At 41.1% G+C, this 15,700-nt stretch overlaps 1 protein-coding gene across 2 annotated transcripts in view; it reads left to right on the top strand.

Annotated features, from left to right (window-relative positions):
• ADGRL4 (adhesion G protein-coupled receptor L4) overlaps positions 1 to 15,700 on the top strand; it is an 81,521-nt gene that overhangs the window by 29,228 nt on the left and 36,593 nt on the right. For both annotated transcript variants that reach the window (XM_033151746.1, XM_033151747.1), the window contains exon 3: positions 10,860 to 11,012. In XM_033151746.1, the coding sequence (XP_033007637.1) occupies positions 10,860 to 11,012 (153 nt within the window). The remainder of the gene's footprint in view (positions 1 to 10,859; positions 11,013 to 15,700) is intronic.

The raw sequence follows: 15,700 nt of genomic DNA on the forward strand, positions 1-15,700 counted from the left end.
AGTACTGCTGATTTACTTCTGGTGTGGGAACTGGGCATGGAGGCTATGAGGTGGAGGGTGCACGGGTGGACACACATCTATATTGCATCAGCCCATGCGCTTGCGCAGCACTGACCTTGCCCCACTGCCTCTCCTCACACCGTCCAAGGAAGCAGCACCTATGGTCTCTGCCAGCTGCTCCTATAAAGACATTTCCAATTTTGATTGGAAAGAAGATACATGCTGATGCATAATTTGCCCAGTTCCCTCCTGTCTCATCATGGATTCCTGCCCATAATTTCTCATTATCTAACTTGATTAATCTAGCTCCTCATCTTCTTTATTTTTGAGTTTTCCTTGATATCTGGCCGACTGAATACTTTGCTCGCAGCTGAGTTGAGCTTTAATGTGTTTTCCTCTTTTTATGTTGTACAAATGAAAGATTACAAATGAAAGATTTTCTTCTGATGATACTTCCTAAGCAAGGCTGAATTGTTCTTTGTGGCTAACCAAATTGTTTTCCTCCTGAGAAATACTCACCCCTATTTCTTTTGTGAAGCCTGATGTTACAATTTAGAAATGAGGTGTGGGGGAATGGGTTGCCAGTTAGAGTCCGAAAACTGAAATTTCGTGCCCAGCCACAGAGTTCCCCACCCAGCACACCCAACTGCTAAAGGGGGTGAAATAACTGGACAAGACAACCGACGGGGGTTTTAAATGGCCAAAACTTTATTGATTTCAGATGTAGGAAGCCTTGGTATAAGAATTGGGCATGGTTAATGCAGCAAACAACTTAAATGAAGGGTGGGGAAAGGATGGGTGACGCTCCTGGCCAACTGGATGAGGAGGGCAGAGTAGGCTTTATTGTTGGTGAGTGGACTTGAATGAAGCCTGCCTCCCTCAGGTCCACTCGCCAAGCCATGCCCCCTGAGGCCACTGCAGATTGACGCATTTGAATCAGTGAGTTTGGCGGGAACCCGTGAGTCTCTGCAGTGGCCAAGGGGGACGTGATACACACAAAATGGTGTGTTGCATCCAGGCAGTGAGGGAGGCACTGTGTTGGGCTGCAACCACTGCTCACCGAGGAAGATCAGTAAGTGGCAGTAGCTAGAATTCAATATATCTGGAAGCAAAATAATGGCAGAAAATCATCAAAGACATGTTTAGCACATACACAGAAGGCATCAGAATGGCTTCCCATTTAGGCATCTCTGTCCATTTCTCTGGAAGAGTAGAAAATGAAATATGGAAACCAATGTGGAGAAAACCATACATAATAAAAAAAAAAAATACAACAGAGTCTGCAAGCTATTTTTGCTATACAGGTATTATATACACACACACACACACACACACACACACACACTATGGTGCTTGCAAGCTCTTTGAGACCATGCTAGCACATTCACCCATACTGAATGAAGCCTTTTAAAGAGAGTGTGGGCTGGTCTGCTTGTGGTTAATTTGTCTGATTTATTTAGCATAAGCAAAAACTGACTTTTTGGATGCCATGCGAATCTTCCAAGACTGCAGTACTATGTACACCTACCTGAAATAAAGTCTGTTGAGCTGAGTAGGACTTAATTCCAAGTGGACATGTGCAGAGTTATGCTTTAAATGCAGGTTTCCTGGAAAATAGGTGTTCAAAATTTTTCAAAATAAATAAATTGTTACAGATAATTTTGCCTATACAAGTCTGCGGTCCATGTTGTTCCTTCTGCAGTGCAGCAGCAAGGGGGAGACTAGAATCATCTGCTTTCATTTTTTATTATGTCCAAACCCAAAACTGTGGTTGTAATTTTGGTTTGCTAAAACGAGTTCCTAAACCATGGTTTGAAATTGGATTGCTCAAGTAAAGCATAGTGCAGACTAACCACAGTGATTTTGTGTGTGGTTAAGCTCATAACAGTCTGCTTTTTCCTCTCCAGGTATTTGATGTGTTAAAGGATCCTTTTCAAATATAAAAGGATTCTGTGGGCAATAAGGAATTTATTCCCAAGTGAATTTTTAATACAATGTTCACATGCTTCACGATTTGAGTAAATATGTCCATGTTCATGTGAATATTCATGTCCTGATACAAATGATTATTCTGGTCTTCTACTTTTTTTAAGAGTTAACCTCACTCTTATCCATATAGATTTAAAACTTTATCCAAGGCACCACCTGAAAGAAAAGCAAGGTGAGGATTAATCCGGGCATTGCGGCCGTGAACTTGTTTTGTCTTCTGTATAACTGGAGACTCAGCACAGCAGCACAAGGGGTAATATATGTCAGACTGCCCACTGTGCTGAGACCTCTACACAAGCTGAGCACAGCAGGGTGAATGTCGCTGGGATTTGTTTTACAGGAAGCCTTCATTTCCTTGCTTTGGAGGGGTTAAGTGAGCCACTTCAACCACTGCTTCCCTTCGGGGGTTACACTACGTAAAGGCAGCTCCAGATTCCCCCAGAGGCTATGCCAGCAGAGAGCCGCTGTCAGAGGAGAACAGCAGGATGCAATGAATCAATGTATTCCCCAGCTGCCTTGGCTCTGCTTACTTCCGAGGCAGGGCTGTCCAGTTTCATGCTGTGATGGCCCCTCAGTGGCCTCCAGCCTGAAGCTGTCAAATTCACCCCCGACAGGTTTTGGCCACAGGGGACCTGGTGTCCAGGTTTATTCTGGAAAGAATCAGGCTGAATTTCATCCTTTTGCCTTAACCGTCTCTCTTGTGGTAGTGGAGGAAAATTGACTATAGAAACTTTGGACAGAGTCTATCAAGAACTACTCCAGTGGAAGCTCCATTTAAGTGAATGTGGCCATTCAGTGAAATGAGTGTAATGTTTATTACCAGCTAGCTGATAACTTGGGTGTAAAGGTAAAGGTAAAGGGACCCCTGGCCATTAGGTCCAGTCACGGATGACTCTGGGGTAGCGACACTCATCTCACTTTATTGGCCGAGGGAGCCAGCATACAGCTTCTGGGTCATGTGGCCAGCATGACTAAGCCGCTTCTGGCGAACCAGAGCAGCACACGGAAACACTGTTTACCTTCCCGCTGGAGCAGTACCTATCTATTTACTTGCACTTTGACATGCTTTTGAACTGCTAGGTTGGCAGGAGCAGGGACCGAGCAACGGGAGCTCACCCCATCATGGGGGTTCGAATCGCCAACCTTCTGATTGGCAAGCCCTAGGCTGAAAGATTGGGCCATCTCAGTGGCAGCCTAACAGAAGATACAGGCTGTGTTGTGGGTGACTAGAAGCCAGCAGTCCATCCTCATCCCCATACCTCCTCAACATCAGTTATGGACCACGTTTCCCCCATCCTTCTCAGGATGGCAGTGGCAACAACAGGTAAATGCCGTGGTGGCATGAGAATAGGAATTGCAAAAGAGGTGGGTCTGGAGCCTGAGCAAGGAGCATTGGTGAGAAAGAAGACTCAAGTCATCTCTTGTAGAGCTGAGAGTAACCAAGGCTATGTCCTTGATTGTATTGCTGACTACTCAGAATAACAGCCACGTTTTAATGAAAAATGACTTCCATGAAAATATTTCCTCTTATCTCAGCTGGGTTAGATCATGTTTTACTATACATCTTAAAACTTACTGTGTGAAATATGAGTTATCCATTGACAATGTGAAGGCAAAGGCAAATGTTTAATTTTATTTAAGATCTTAATTTCGAAATGCTGTTTTTTCATGTTGTTTGTGTTGTGTGTGCTTCGTTGTTCAGTTGAAGAGGACAATTTGGTCTGTGACCATTTAATAAAATTTGATTGATTGATTGACTGTGTGAGTAAGTACATACAAAGTACCTGCTCTGTGTAGAATACTGACCATGAGCTCATTCATTTTCAATTATCATTAAGGGTATAAAGCCAACAATTTGTTTTAAACAATTTGGGCTAGAATATAAGAAATGGTTTTACAATATTACACAAATTAATCTATTTTTAGATTCGTGTAGCTAGGATTTCTTAGCATATTTGTGTAGCTGTAAGTCCCACTATGTTACCTTGGACTCGTTTTTAGTAAGTAGCCACAGAATCACAGTGTGTACTACTAACAACATAAACAACAACAACACTGCCTTTATCAGAGGCAAGGTTTGCCCCACCCATGTGGGGAGCTCACGGAATGGCACTCACATGTGGGGGAAAGCCAGTAGAGTCTGGCAGGGCAGCATTGCTTTCCTGGCTTCCCAACCCCAACAAAATCAATGGGACTTACTTCTGAGTGGGTATTTATAAAATTGCACTGTAAATGTTATTTTATTTCAAAAATGTTGGGGACGGGGTTTGAGTTGAGGATTGCTTTGCAACATTTGGAACAGCAAAACCTAATGTATAACTATGGGTTGTACCCAATGCTACATGAGTAGAGTTCTGCTTGCATAACATGATTTCTCCTTATCCTCTTTCTGCATGCCCCCAAACTCTGCTCTGGAGGGTTTCCCAAATCTATGAAGCAGGTGTTATACATATAAGGGGCTGCAGGAGAGAGGAGAGGAAGTCAGAGTTCCATTGAGCAATGCTATATAGTTCCAATCAGCACATTAGTCCAGAGTGCACAGATAACCTTGGACCATATTGGAATTCACAAATATTGAATTTTTCAAACTTCTCTAGGGTATTCATAACTCATCTTATGATCATTTAACCCTTTGGATCAAACCATAAGATTATGGCATCTTTTAAACACTTGCCCTTGAAGTTTTGGCTTTTGCTTAACCACTCATTGCCACAATCAATCAATTTCATAGGCTTCCACACACATTTAGAAGAATAATTCTTATAAATCTATACATATATCGCCCTTAAGGACAACCTGTGCACTGTCAACCCTCAGTCATATTCTCTGAAGAGCATCTAACCATGATGAAACCAATGGGCTTAGACTTGACTGCCTTCGCACAGATTTAGGCTTTTAATCTACTTAATATACAGGTTCAGTAAATGAAAAATAGATATTCAGCGGTATGCCATATGATGGCAAACACATTATTTAATAGGGAGTTCTTCAAATGATGAAAAATCTCTATCCGTGATAGGTAGCAGGTGCTCAAGCCATCCCTTGATAGCTTCTGACATCGTGTAGAAAACTGTATTTGTATTAATCCATATGGATGATTCATGATTTCCTGGCATTGAGACATTTAATGGGAACAAGGAGGGTGCAAACAATACACCATTGCCATCAAATAAAAACATAATAATAATTTGCTGTACACTGTTAAAATTGAATCTGAATTCCATTAGTCCCATTGACGCCTTAAGCCCAATGGCATTTGGCTGTAATGACTTTACCATCCCTTTGAATGGAGGGAGCCAATCAATGTGTTCATGCCTTTTCATGTATCTCAGGCAGAGCATCTGAGCAGCACAGAACTCCTGAAAGAACAAAAATGTAGAACTGATTTGAACATAGCTTTTATCACTGGCAAGTCAATATTTACCGATCATTGCTTGTCCAGTAAAGTTTTCTTTTTTTCCTATTTAAAATAATAGCAATAACAACATCATTTCAGTTATATCTGGACCTTTCACAAATTTCCAGTGCATTCCCCAAACGTTGTTTTGCAATGCCTGAGAGGTGTCTTTGCTGGTGGTTATTTGGTTGTGCATAATTAACCCAGGTAGTAATGCGACCACAGAATGAATGTCTGATTGCTTTCAAGAACATCTGTTCTGGCCAAGATGAGAAAAACAAACTTGTTTACAAAGGTTCCAAAATTCCCAATCTATAAACCCTGCAGTTTGCTACTTCCCTCAAACCATGCAGCATTCAGTAGCATTGTAAATTATGATAAAAAAATTGAAGAATAAATTTAAGCCCTTGGGTCCCAGAATTGATTTGTGTTATGCGTTTCAAGACTTTGATTTATTAAGAAGCATGTGGTTGATTAATATGTTTTGAATATATTGTAAGAAGTGAAGAGGACTATTTTAGGACAGACATTCACTGCCCTTATATAATTTTTTCATCCTTTAAAAAAAAATCAGCATAGATACTCACTGTCCTTATATAATTTTGTCATCCTTTAATTTTTTTTTTAATTTGGCTTAGAAAGGTCAATAACAGCAATGGTTATAAGAGTAATGTTAAAAAAATATATGCTCGCACATCCCATTCATGGAATGACTTCTGCTTGCACAATGGAACATTTCCTCTCTGTCCTCTCATGCACCCCAAAATTTCCCTAGATTGGAGGAAAATATTTGGTGTGGGGAAAGTAGAGGAAGAGGCAGTTCCATTGCTCAAGCAGAAGTCCTTGTTCAAATGTGATTACTTCAGTGGCTACAACCCACTCCTCCTAACTTTAGTACAACCTGCTGGGAGATCAGCCCAAGGAGGAGACAGGAGGGGTGGCTTCCTTCCACGGCTGAGTTGCCTTGCGCACCTTTTCGCGCCTCTCCCGTTCGCTCACAGCAAAAGCGCCTCTGGAAGCAGCTTTTTTCCTGCGCAAAAAAGCACCCCCTTTGCAGCTTTCCACTACACGTTGGCAGAAAGAATCAACACGAGGGCAACGGGGATTCTTCCCCCCCCCCTTTACTTCGTTCCAGAATGAATTGAAAGGAATGCCGAGGAGGGAGAGGGTGGGGAGGACTAGCAGCTTTCAAGGGAAGCAGGTCCTGATGAGGGGAATTTTTTTGAAAAGGCTCTCACCGGATTCCTTGACCTCCACCCGCCCAGGGGCGCCTTAGCCATAGAAGCTATAGTGGTGCGGGGAACTGCAGAGGAGCCGCCCTCCAGCTGCTGCCCACCCGGAGGGGAAGGTGGGATTGGGGAGTGCTGGAGGGATCCCAGCGCCATGGCGCCAGATAGGCTTAAGACAGCCCTGAGTGCATGAGAGGTTCCCATTCTCCTCCTTCGAAAAAGAAACAATGTACACTTAAGCAGTATAGTTGTGTAAGTATTTAGTACCTAAACTGTTTTGGTGGGCTGGGTAGTCCCTCGACTTAACTGGCCAACCCCTTGACAATGCCTCCCCCAGGCGGGATTGGACCGTTAACTGGGCAGGCGGAGACCCCAGGTATCCCTTCTGAGGGAGGGCGTTGCCAGACGAACTACCAGGTGTCGCCCAGGAATTCAAGGGGCTGCGTGCGACCACACAAACGTCGCCCCCCATTTAATGTGGGGAGCGGTCAATGTGGCCTCTGCCTCTTCTGTTTCTCACCCTATCCTTCTTTTCGCTTGTAAAGAAACAATAGACACCTAACAAGCACAAGAGTACAATTGTTTGCCATCTAACTACACTGAAAAGTGTCATACCTTGATTCCATAGAGGTTTAATCCTATGTACACATACCGTTTGTGACAATAAGTTTTTCTTTTGCATACTGTACATCTTGCAAAAGAATAAATGATTTTATTAAAGAATAATTTTTAGGGATAGGATTAGCATTTTGCCCCAGTCTTCAGCCTTAAATAATTCCCAGAGTTGCTTACAATGATCAGTAATATCCAAATAAGAGCAGGCAAAGGCTAACCTATTCTCCTACCTGTGGGATGACCCTCTAGCCAGATGAGAGGGGAAAGGTCTACCAGCTCCTTTTGAACACCACTAGCTACTAGTTGTTTCTATGGCGATTCAATCAATGCTTTAGACATGTAAATGTGACAGTCATTTTTTTTTTTGCAAGTGATTTCTCCTAATGTAATGCAACAGTGTATGATAATTTCACTAATTTATGCCATTATTATTATTAATGCAGACTTTTACCAATTTACTCATTTTTGTACACATTATTGGTTAGACAGGTGCCACACAAAATTCGGGTAAGTGTGGATTTCAAGGATACCTACATTTAGGGTTATATATTATTTTTGATATATACCTCCGCAAATAGCGGAGGTATATATCAAAATGTAAACCAAACTAAAAATTTCCACACACACCATTTTTTATAGACCCACTTATTTCCTGTGAAAATAAATGGATATTTGGAGACTGGGGGAAGGTGGGTGGATTCTAATATTTTGAGGAGGGGGCAGATAGCTTACTATGATGGACAAAGCAGCAGAGGGCTACATTTTGCTCAACCTAAAATTGCTGCCATTTCAAGGGGTGGTGGAGTTGAAATAAATGGCAGCTTGACAATGTTTGTTATTAACACCAGAATAGTTTAGTAGAAATGACACTGCATTATAGTATATAGAAAATGGGCATAATAATACTAATCCACCTTACAGGTTCAATATATATGAAGCACTTTGAGCACTATACAAATGGCTAAGTATTATTGTCGCCTACATCCTTTGGTTTAGAATGTGTGTGTAAATTAAACTAAAAGGAAGAGATCAGGATAAAGCATAGTTTTAAGTGGGGGTGGGGGAAACTGCTTTAACGTTTTCCAGGCACTTGATTACAGAAATCCTTTTCTACCCTATTTATACAGGGCCTGAGGCTGACGCTGAAATAAATCAAGAGTAATATTGCTGGCGCAACTTCATTGCCTTCCTAGTATTAAATAAGAAGGCGCCTCTTAGAGCATGTCCATTTAAGTCCGTCATTCCTGCAGATGGTCATTGAGTACAACTTAATTCCACAGGAATTTAGTCAGTCAGGCCCAGTGACTAAACACAAGCCAGCCTTGTAAGGAAACAATAAAAGGAGCTTGTTTCCTTTTAGAAAATGGAGGGAAATGGCAGCACTGGTCTAAAACGAATTTGCGAACAGGAGTGTGACTACTATATATGAGTCTCCATTAAAATCTTTACAAGCACCTAGTTGAGGGAGTAATGCCAACACCATGATAAAGTTAATTAGCCAAAACTGTAAAAAGTTTTTAATAGTGAACACCATATGAGACAATCTATACCTCTTGGGAGTTTTCCTTGCACCCCTTGAGGGTTGTAATAAAAGCATGTTTTCTACACTGTGCCACTTATACCTGAAGTTGAAGGTGGAGGGAAAGCATGTTGCAGCTTTTATTCTTGAATCTTAGCAGAGGAGAGGGTTTGGAGGAGGTGGATACAATTAATAAGAAAAGGGTTGAAAGCAGCCATGTATTCTTGAAATGAAATAAAGGCTCACATGTGCAGTGTTCTTGCTCTTTCACTTAAGAATTGAAGCCCATCGTTTTCTTAAACAAAATGTCAATTGTCCTTCACATAAAGAACGATTAAGATTCTATCTTCTACTGTTTGATAAACCTCTCACATTCAGTGAGTGACTGAATGCTTCTCCCTTCAGTCAGCAGAGTGCCAGGAATGGTTCCTTGCTTGAATAGGCTGACAGAAACTGTCTGTAACATGACAGTAAATGGGGAAAACCCGGCATGCATGTTCTGTAGGCACTTCAATGCTTCTGTATATTCAAGCAGCCTTGAATAAGCAAGCTGGTATTAATGTTGTTGATTAATTGTCCCTTGGGCAACACCTTAAGGTTCTGGACTAATATTCAAAGGTGTGTTTTCCCACCCCCACCCCCCAGGAAAAAAAACCTTATGGTACCCCAAAACTCCTACCATGTCCTTTGATTGCAATCTGAGGTACACAAATGAAGGCAAACAAGGCCAATGAGAATATCAGCATATTGCTGAAATATACAAACTATTTAGTGAGGGGACTAAGGGGGTGTAACTCATCTGGAGCAGCCCATTGGGAAATGGGTACACTAAATAGCTAAACATGCACCAATGGCTAGAAACATATGTATGTTCCTACCAGAAACTATATACTTTCGTTCGTTGTCCTCTTGCTATCTCACCATATTGTTGTTTAGTCGTCTTAGTCGTGTTCGACTCTCCATGACCCCATGAACCAGAGCATGCCTTGGAAACTCTCACTTTCTTCTCAAAGCTTCCCCTTTTTTATGTTCATAGAGTTTTCTTGGCAAAATACTGGAGTGGTTTGCCAGTTCCTTCTCCAGGTGGATCACATTTAGTCTAAACTCTCGGCTATGACCTGTCAGTCTTGGGTGGCTCTGCATGGTATAGCTCATAGCCACAACAAGACAGTGGTCCATAAAGGTGTATCTCACCATACTCAAGTAGTAAATACCTCCTTTCTGTACCTTGCATAGTCCTGCTCTCTGCACACGTTCATCATCTCTATTACTTTCCTGATTTTGAATTTACAATTTTCCTGATAATTCAATAATTCTGAGTCTTCCATGAAAAGAAATGTGAACTACATTATTTTCTTAAAACCTGTTATAAAAACCAATGAATCATTTACACACACAAAACCAAAACAAAACAATGAGTAAAGGCAAGCAAATTAAGGTTGCAGTCCTATACACGTGTCAGTGAGACTAAGTTCCTTTGATCTCAACAGGGCTTATTTCTTTGTAGACATGTGTAGCATTGCAATGCAAAGATCTGAATATGTGAAAGGGGGGAAATGATATATATCAACATAATGTGGGTTCAGATTATCTAGCTTAGTATCTAGAGACCTGTGCAAATGTGAAAGTGCTCAATTTTATTTTATTTTTAAAAGAAGGTGGTTGACTCTTGTTCCTTGGAGGTTTTTAAGCAGAGTTTGGGTGGCCATGTATGAGATAGTTGTGATGCCTGCATTGCATTGGGTTGCAGGAGGTTGGACTAGATGACCCTTGGGGTACCTCCCAACTATACAATTCTATGATTCTTTTTTTAAAAGCTGGCAATTGTGTGGGTTCTCCATTCTCACTGATGGCTATAGAGCAGTTGAAATAAAAATTTACAAGTAATGAGTATTTGCAATAAACCCACAAACAAATCAATGTTTATTGAAGGATTCTAGTCTGGGTATATATTGAATCTGTTGTTTGGAAATGGATCCATCCTTTCTTCAAGCATTTCCATTAGTAGAAGACAGAATCCTTTCCACGATATAATTTCCTGGAATTTTGCAGAAGAGGAGAGAGATTTGAATAGAGAGCTTGGCAATGATTTGATTTTGTTTCTTTGCAGATGACAATGAATGTACAAATGTCACACAACTTTGTGGAGAAAATGCCAACTGCACAAATACAGTAGGAAGTTACTACTGCATGTGCGTACCTGGATTCCGGTCAAGTAATCGTAATACCACCTTTGTGACCAATGATGGGACTTCTTGTGTAGGTAAGATACCAGTAAATATGCTTTTCTTGCTGCGTATTTTCTCTGGGTCAATATAAACCACCAAAAATTATATGAAACTGTAGAGTTTGAGTCTCTTGTTGCCAGTCATGAAACTTCTACTTAAATATTCCAGTCTATTTTCATTCAGTTTCTGAATCATAAACTTGTAAATCCTGATATCCTCCCATAAACATGATTCAGTTAGCTTCAGCAAAACCTTTCTCAGCCATCCCACAAAGAACACAGGACATTTCAAGCATAATAGTTTCACAATTCGTTTTTCTACCTTATCCTTCTTTGTCTACCATGCACTTGATGGGAGAAGTAATATGAAGGATTTCAACCTCACATTTCCTACCATGAATTGGGGAAAGGGGAGGCCGACCCCATGGCTGATGTTCTGAGGAAGTTAAATGGAGGTTTCATAGGCACCCATCATTGACATACTCTGTCCTACTGGAATTGGAGCTCTAGCAAAGAGAAGAAAAAAGTGGGGTTCGGGTATCTGATAAGGTTGCAGGGTAATATCTCTTACATTGCCCCATACCCAGGATTCACACATAGCAGCGGGTGTAGCAGCAGGGCCCATTCCTGAGAGATGAGCCTTTGGAAATGGTCCTCCCAGTCCAAGCTTCTCAGAAGAACTGTGTTCACCAAGTTAACTTCATATGTCTTCATATTCACCTACTGTGTCTTCTCACTAGCTGAGGGATCCAGGAGCCCAGAAGAAGTGCATTGAAATAGGAATATACGAAGCTGCCTTATACCAAGTCAAACAATTGGTCCATGCATATCAGGATTGTCTACACTGACTGGGTGTGGCTCTCCAGGGTTTCGAACGATGTTCTCTCCCAACCTTACCTTGGGAGACTGGGGACTGAACCTGGAACCTACAGTAGTGCATGCAAGGCAGGTGCTCTTACACTGAGCTATGGCTATGGTGTTTCAAAGGACTCCCCACTCACTGCTCTATCAAGAACAGCTCTGTGCTCTTATTCATTACAGACATGCATATTTGCTACCTTAAATTATAGTAAATGGAAAAGCTTGCCATGAACCCCATTTGTCTATTCAATATCCTATCAAGCTCAAACCACAGTTAACAAGTAAAATAAACGTAATATACTGTATTCTACCCCTCTACAATATGTTACGTGTCTCTTTGGAATTTACATATCTGAAACAGAATATATTTAGGATATATATTGAATAAAAATCTACTAGAAAAATATATTCTGTAACCTTTTAATAGACCCAATGGATTCCTCTTTTCTGGAAGAACTATATATATTTTAGTTTTTTTCTTCTTCTGGCATTTTTCTCATGATGCTGGGCTGCCCCCTCTGGGACTAGGGAAAACATCAATAAATCCACATTCTCTTGGCAAGTATATTATGCCTGTGTTGATTGCAGCTTGTTTGAGAAACATCTCTCACACTTTCTCGTACTGGTTAATTAATTCTTCTCATATAAGATATTCTTCCCAATATAAGATAAATGCTTGTATTTTAATCTATGGAGGTGACGAACAGTTTTTTTAAGATTACTTCATACTTCTATGAAACTCTTTTCCCCCAACTTGATAGAATTTTATTAACACTGTTGACCCCAATGTCATAAGCACTTTGTTCTTGATTTTGAGACTGTGAGACCCTGTTGTCCATAAATAGGATTCATGTCTTGATAGGAGATCACACAAAGAAAGTGGTTGTTTATTATGTTGTTGTTGTTGTTGTTGTTGTTGTTGTTGTTGTTGTTTGTTATACTGCTCTTCAGCCAAAATTCCTAGGGCAGTTCAAAACATGAAAAACAAAATGAGAATACAAAATACATAATAAAACAAACAAAAACAATTCAATAACTCCCCTTCCTAGAAACACATTCAACAAGAATAAATCTCTGGACTCAGCAAAAAAAAAAAAAGTAGTTTTGAGAAGTAGCAGAATATCAGCGGCAGGCAAAATTGGCACTTGACAGCACAATCCTAAATATGGTAAATCCCATTGTGTTCAATGGGGATTATTCTGATTAAGATTGCCGTTTCGGATCCTATACTGATCTTGTAATCTTTGACTGTCAGCCATGGTAGCACTTAATTGCTTAAGGGTGTGGAAATGTGAGCATGCTTGCTTGAAACCCATCTTCTCCACTTCCACCCTGCAAAAGATGATCAGAGCTGTCAGTGGTAGCCACCGGGTTGATAGAGAAGAGATTATTGTGTGCAGCCTGGCAACTTTCTATTTCACCTTAACCAGTACTGGGCTAACTGCAATATTCCTGGACTGCCACAGTAGGTTTATCTCATCACTACTGCTGCTGCTGCTGCTGCTGCTGCTCCTCATCCTCCTCTTGGCTATCACTTTCTGGTTGCTTGTCAGACAGGGCAAGCAGGGAGTAGTCTTGACTGCCCTTCCTCTTCTCCCCTATATAGTATGGGCTAGAGTGAGGAGCAGATGAACAAGCAGCATCCAAAGGTGAAGACAAAGAGTAGATCCAGGAGGTTCATGACAGTGGTCCCCCTGCTGGATGATGGGCATTTTGGCAGATGGTCAGCATGCTTGGGCAATGGGCATCCTTGAAGCTCGCCTTAGATTTCCAAAGACAATCCAAAGTATTTTCTCATTGGCCTCAACTGGCCAGTCCTTGTGTAAGCAGTTCTTGAACTACACCCTGGGTTTATTAAAATTATGAATTATATTATAAGGAACTTATAATAAATGATTTATGGTGGTGATTAACTTCTTCCTTTTGTGCTTATAATTTTGAACTACGCTGAATTATGTATAACTATCTTTGCACAGTGTTTATCACATTTGGGGAGAAAGTGCTGTTAGTATTAATTTATGCATTAATTTTTAATACTCTATTTATAAGTGCACTTCTAAACCTGATCGATATGCAGTATATTATTTTGTCACTCAGCTTAAAAGGCATTGCGGGCTGTTCCAAGTTTGTTTGTCCCTTGGTAGAAAGCCATTTATTTGTATTTAGGAATCCAGCTCCCTTTTTTTTTTTGCAGCTGACATGAAGAGAAAAACCCTTGTAATAATAAACTGATCTCTGACTGATCTATTCAACCATTATGAAAAGGGATGTTTTGCCACTGCTTCCTTGTACTTGACACTTGCATTATTTTTTTTTGACAAGTGAATCTATGTTGTAGCAGTGTGCTCTGCATTATCCTGCTTATCAAACTAGTCTTGTTTACAGTTTCCTACTATGCAGAGGTTACTTGGAGCCTATTCTTTTATCATGTCAAGAGAGGAAAGGGTGATCCTGCCTGTGGAACATTTTAACAATGATATTCCATGCAGCATGATAAATAGAATGACATTGAGCTTTATATTGTGCCCCCTATCCTGGGATAGGTAAAGAGTACTGGCTGGAGATCAGGATTTCAAGTGAGGGCAAGGCGGGGTTTGAAGGATTTTGTATCCTTGTCACGCCACCCTGCCAGCCCTGAGCCGCTTTGCGAGGCTGGGATCATTCAGCGCTCCCTGTGCACCAGCATACCATGTTACACCACTGCAATAAATAAAACATACAAAAGTACCCCCAAACATCAGCATAGTGCATTTCTGTCACACAGGGAAACCACAGCTAGTTCTCGCGCAATTGAGATTAGGGGCCAAGATTTCCTGTCAGGTAGGTCCAGGGCTGGATTTAAGTTTGATGAGCCCCTAAGCTACTGAAAGTAATGGGGCCCTTTATATGCCCAGTTGTCCTTTGTCAACAACAAATTGTCACAGTTTTTTTGTGTTGAATATATGCTATATGGTAATTTATGGACCTAATAGGTATCTAAAGCCATTTGCACATAACAAAGTATGTATTTTATCAAAGTAATTGTTGGACTGAAATACAATTAAGAAGAAGTATATTAATAGTGAAATAATTATTAAGCTCTAACTTAAAATGATTTTTTATTCATAACAAACTTAATAATGCAAACATATTGGCATTTGGCAATAACAAAAGTTCCTTTAGAAACACAGTTTACAAAGACTCATAAACTAGTCTCCAGAAACTTGTTATAACATGAAATAATAATAGGTGTAAATATATGATGCAAACTACTAATAATTATAAATAGCAGAATGTAGGCACCCTATATATAGAAATGAGCAAACCAGTGATATTTTAGGGAGCAGGCTATCAGGCGGGGCCCATTATTTACATCACAGGAGCCTACACAACACAATGAGTTCCCCACATCAAATGGGGTGGTCACGCGCAGCCCCTTTGATCCCAGGGCAGCACATGGTAGTTTGGGCTGGCACCACCTTCCCAGGTCAGATACCTGTGGTCTCCGCCTACCCAGCCAGCCATCCAATCCATCCTGGGGAGGTGTTGCCAGGGGGATTGGCAAGGTAGGAGGAGAGACCACACAGTGCACACAATAGAAGGTGAGACATAACTGGGAAACAGCAGTTGACTCCAGAGCTTCCCCACCCTCCACTCCCTCAATTAACGCTTACTTTGCAGGATAACATTTATTCCACAGGCGCACACGCACGCAGGCGCTGCTATGTCAAGGCCACTGTTGAAGGGACGGAAAGGAATTTCCCTGCACTGGCAGGTTTCGCCTTTCCCGTAGCAATTCATCGCAACTTTGGTGGTTGCAGGCCTTGGGCGGAATCCTTTAGTCATCTACCTAAATGGGGGGGCATGGGGTGGTGACCCCCCAC

Source organism: Lacerta agilis, chromosome 6, assembly GCF_009819535.1.
Source record: "Lacerta agilis isolate rLacAgi1 chromosome 6, rLacAgi1.pri, whole genome shotgun sequence".
Taxonomy (NCBI): Eukaryota; Metazoa; Chordata; class Lepidosauria; order Squamata; family Lacertidae; genus Lacerta; species Lacerta agilis.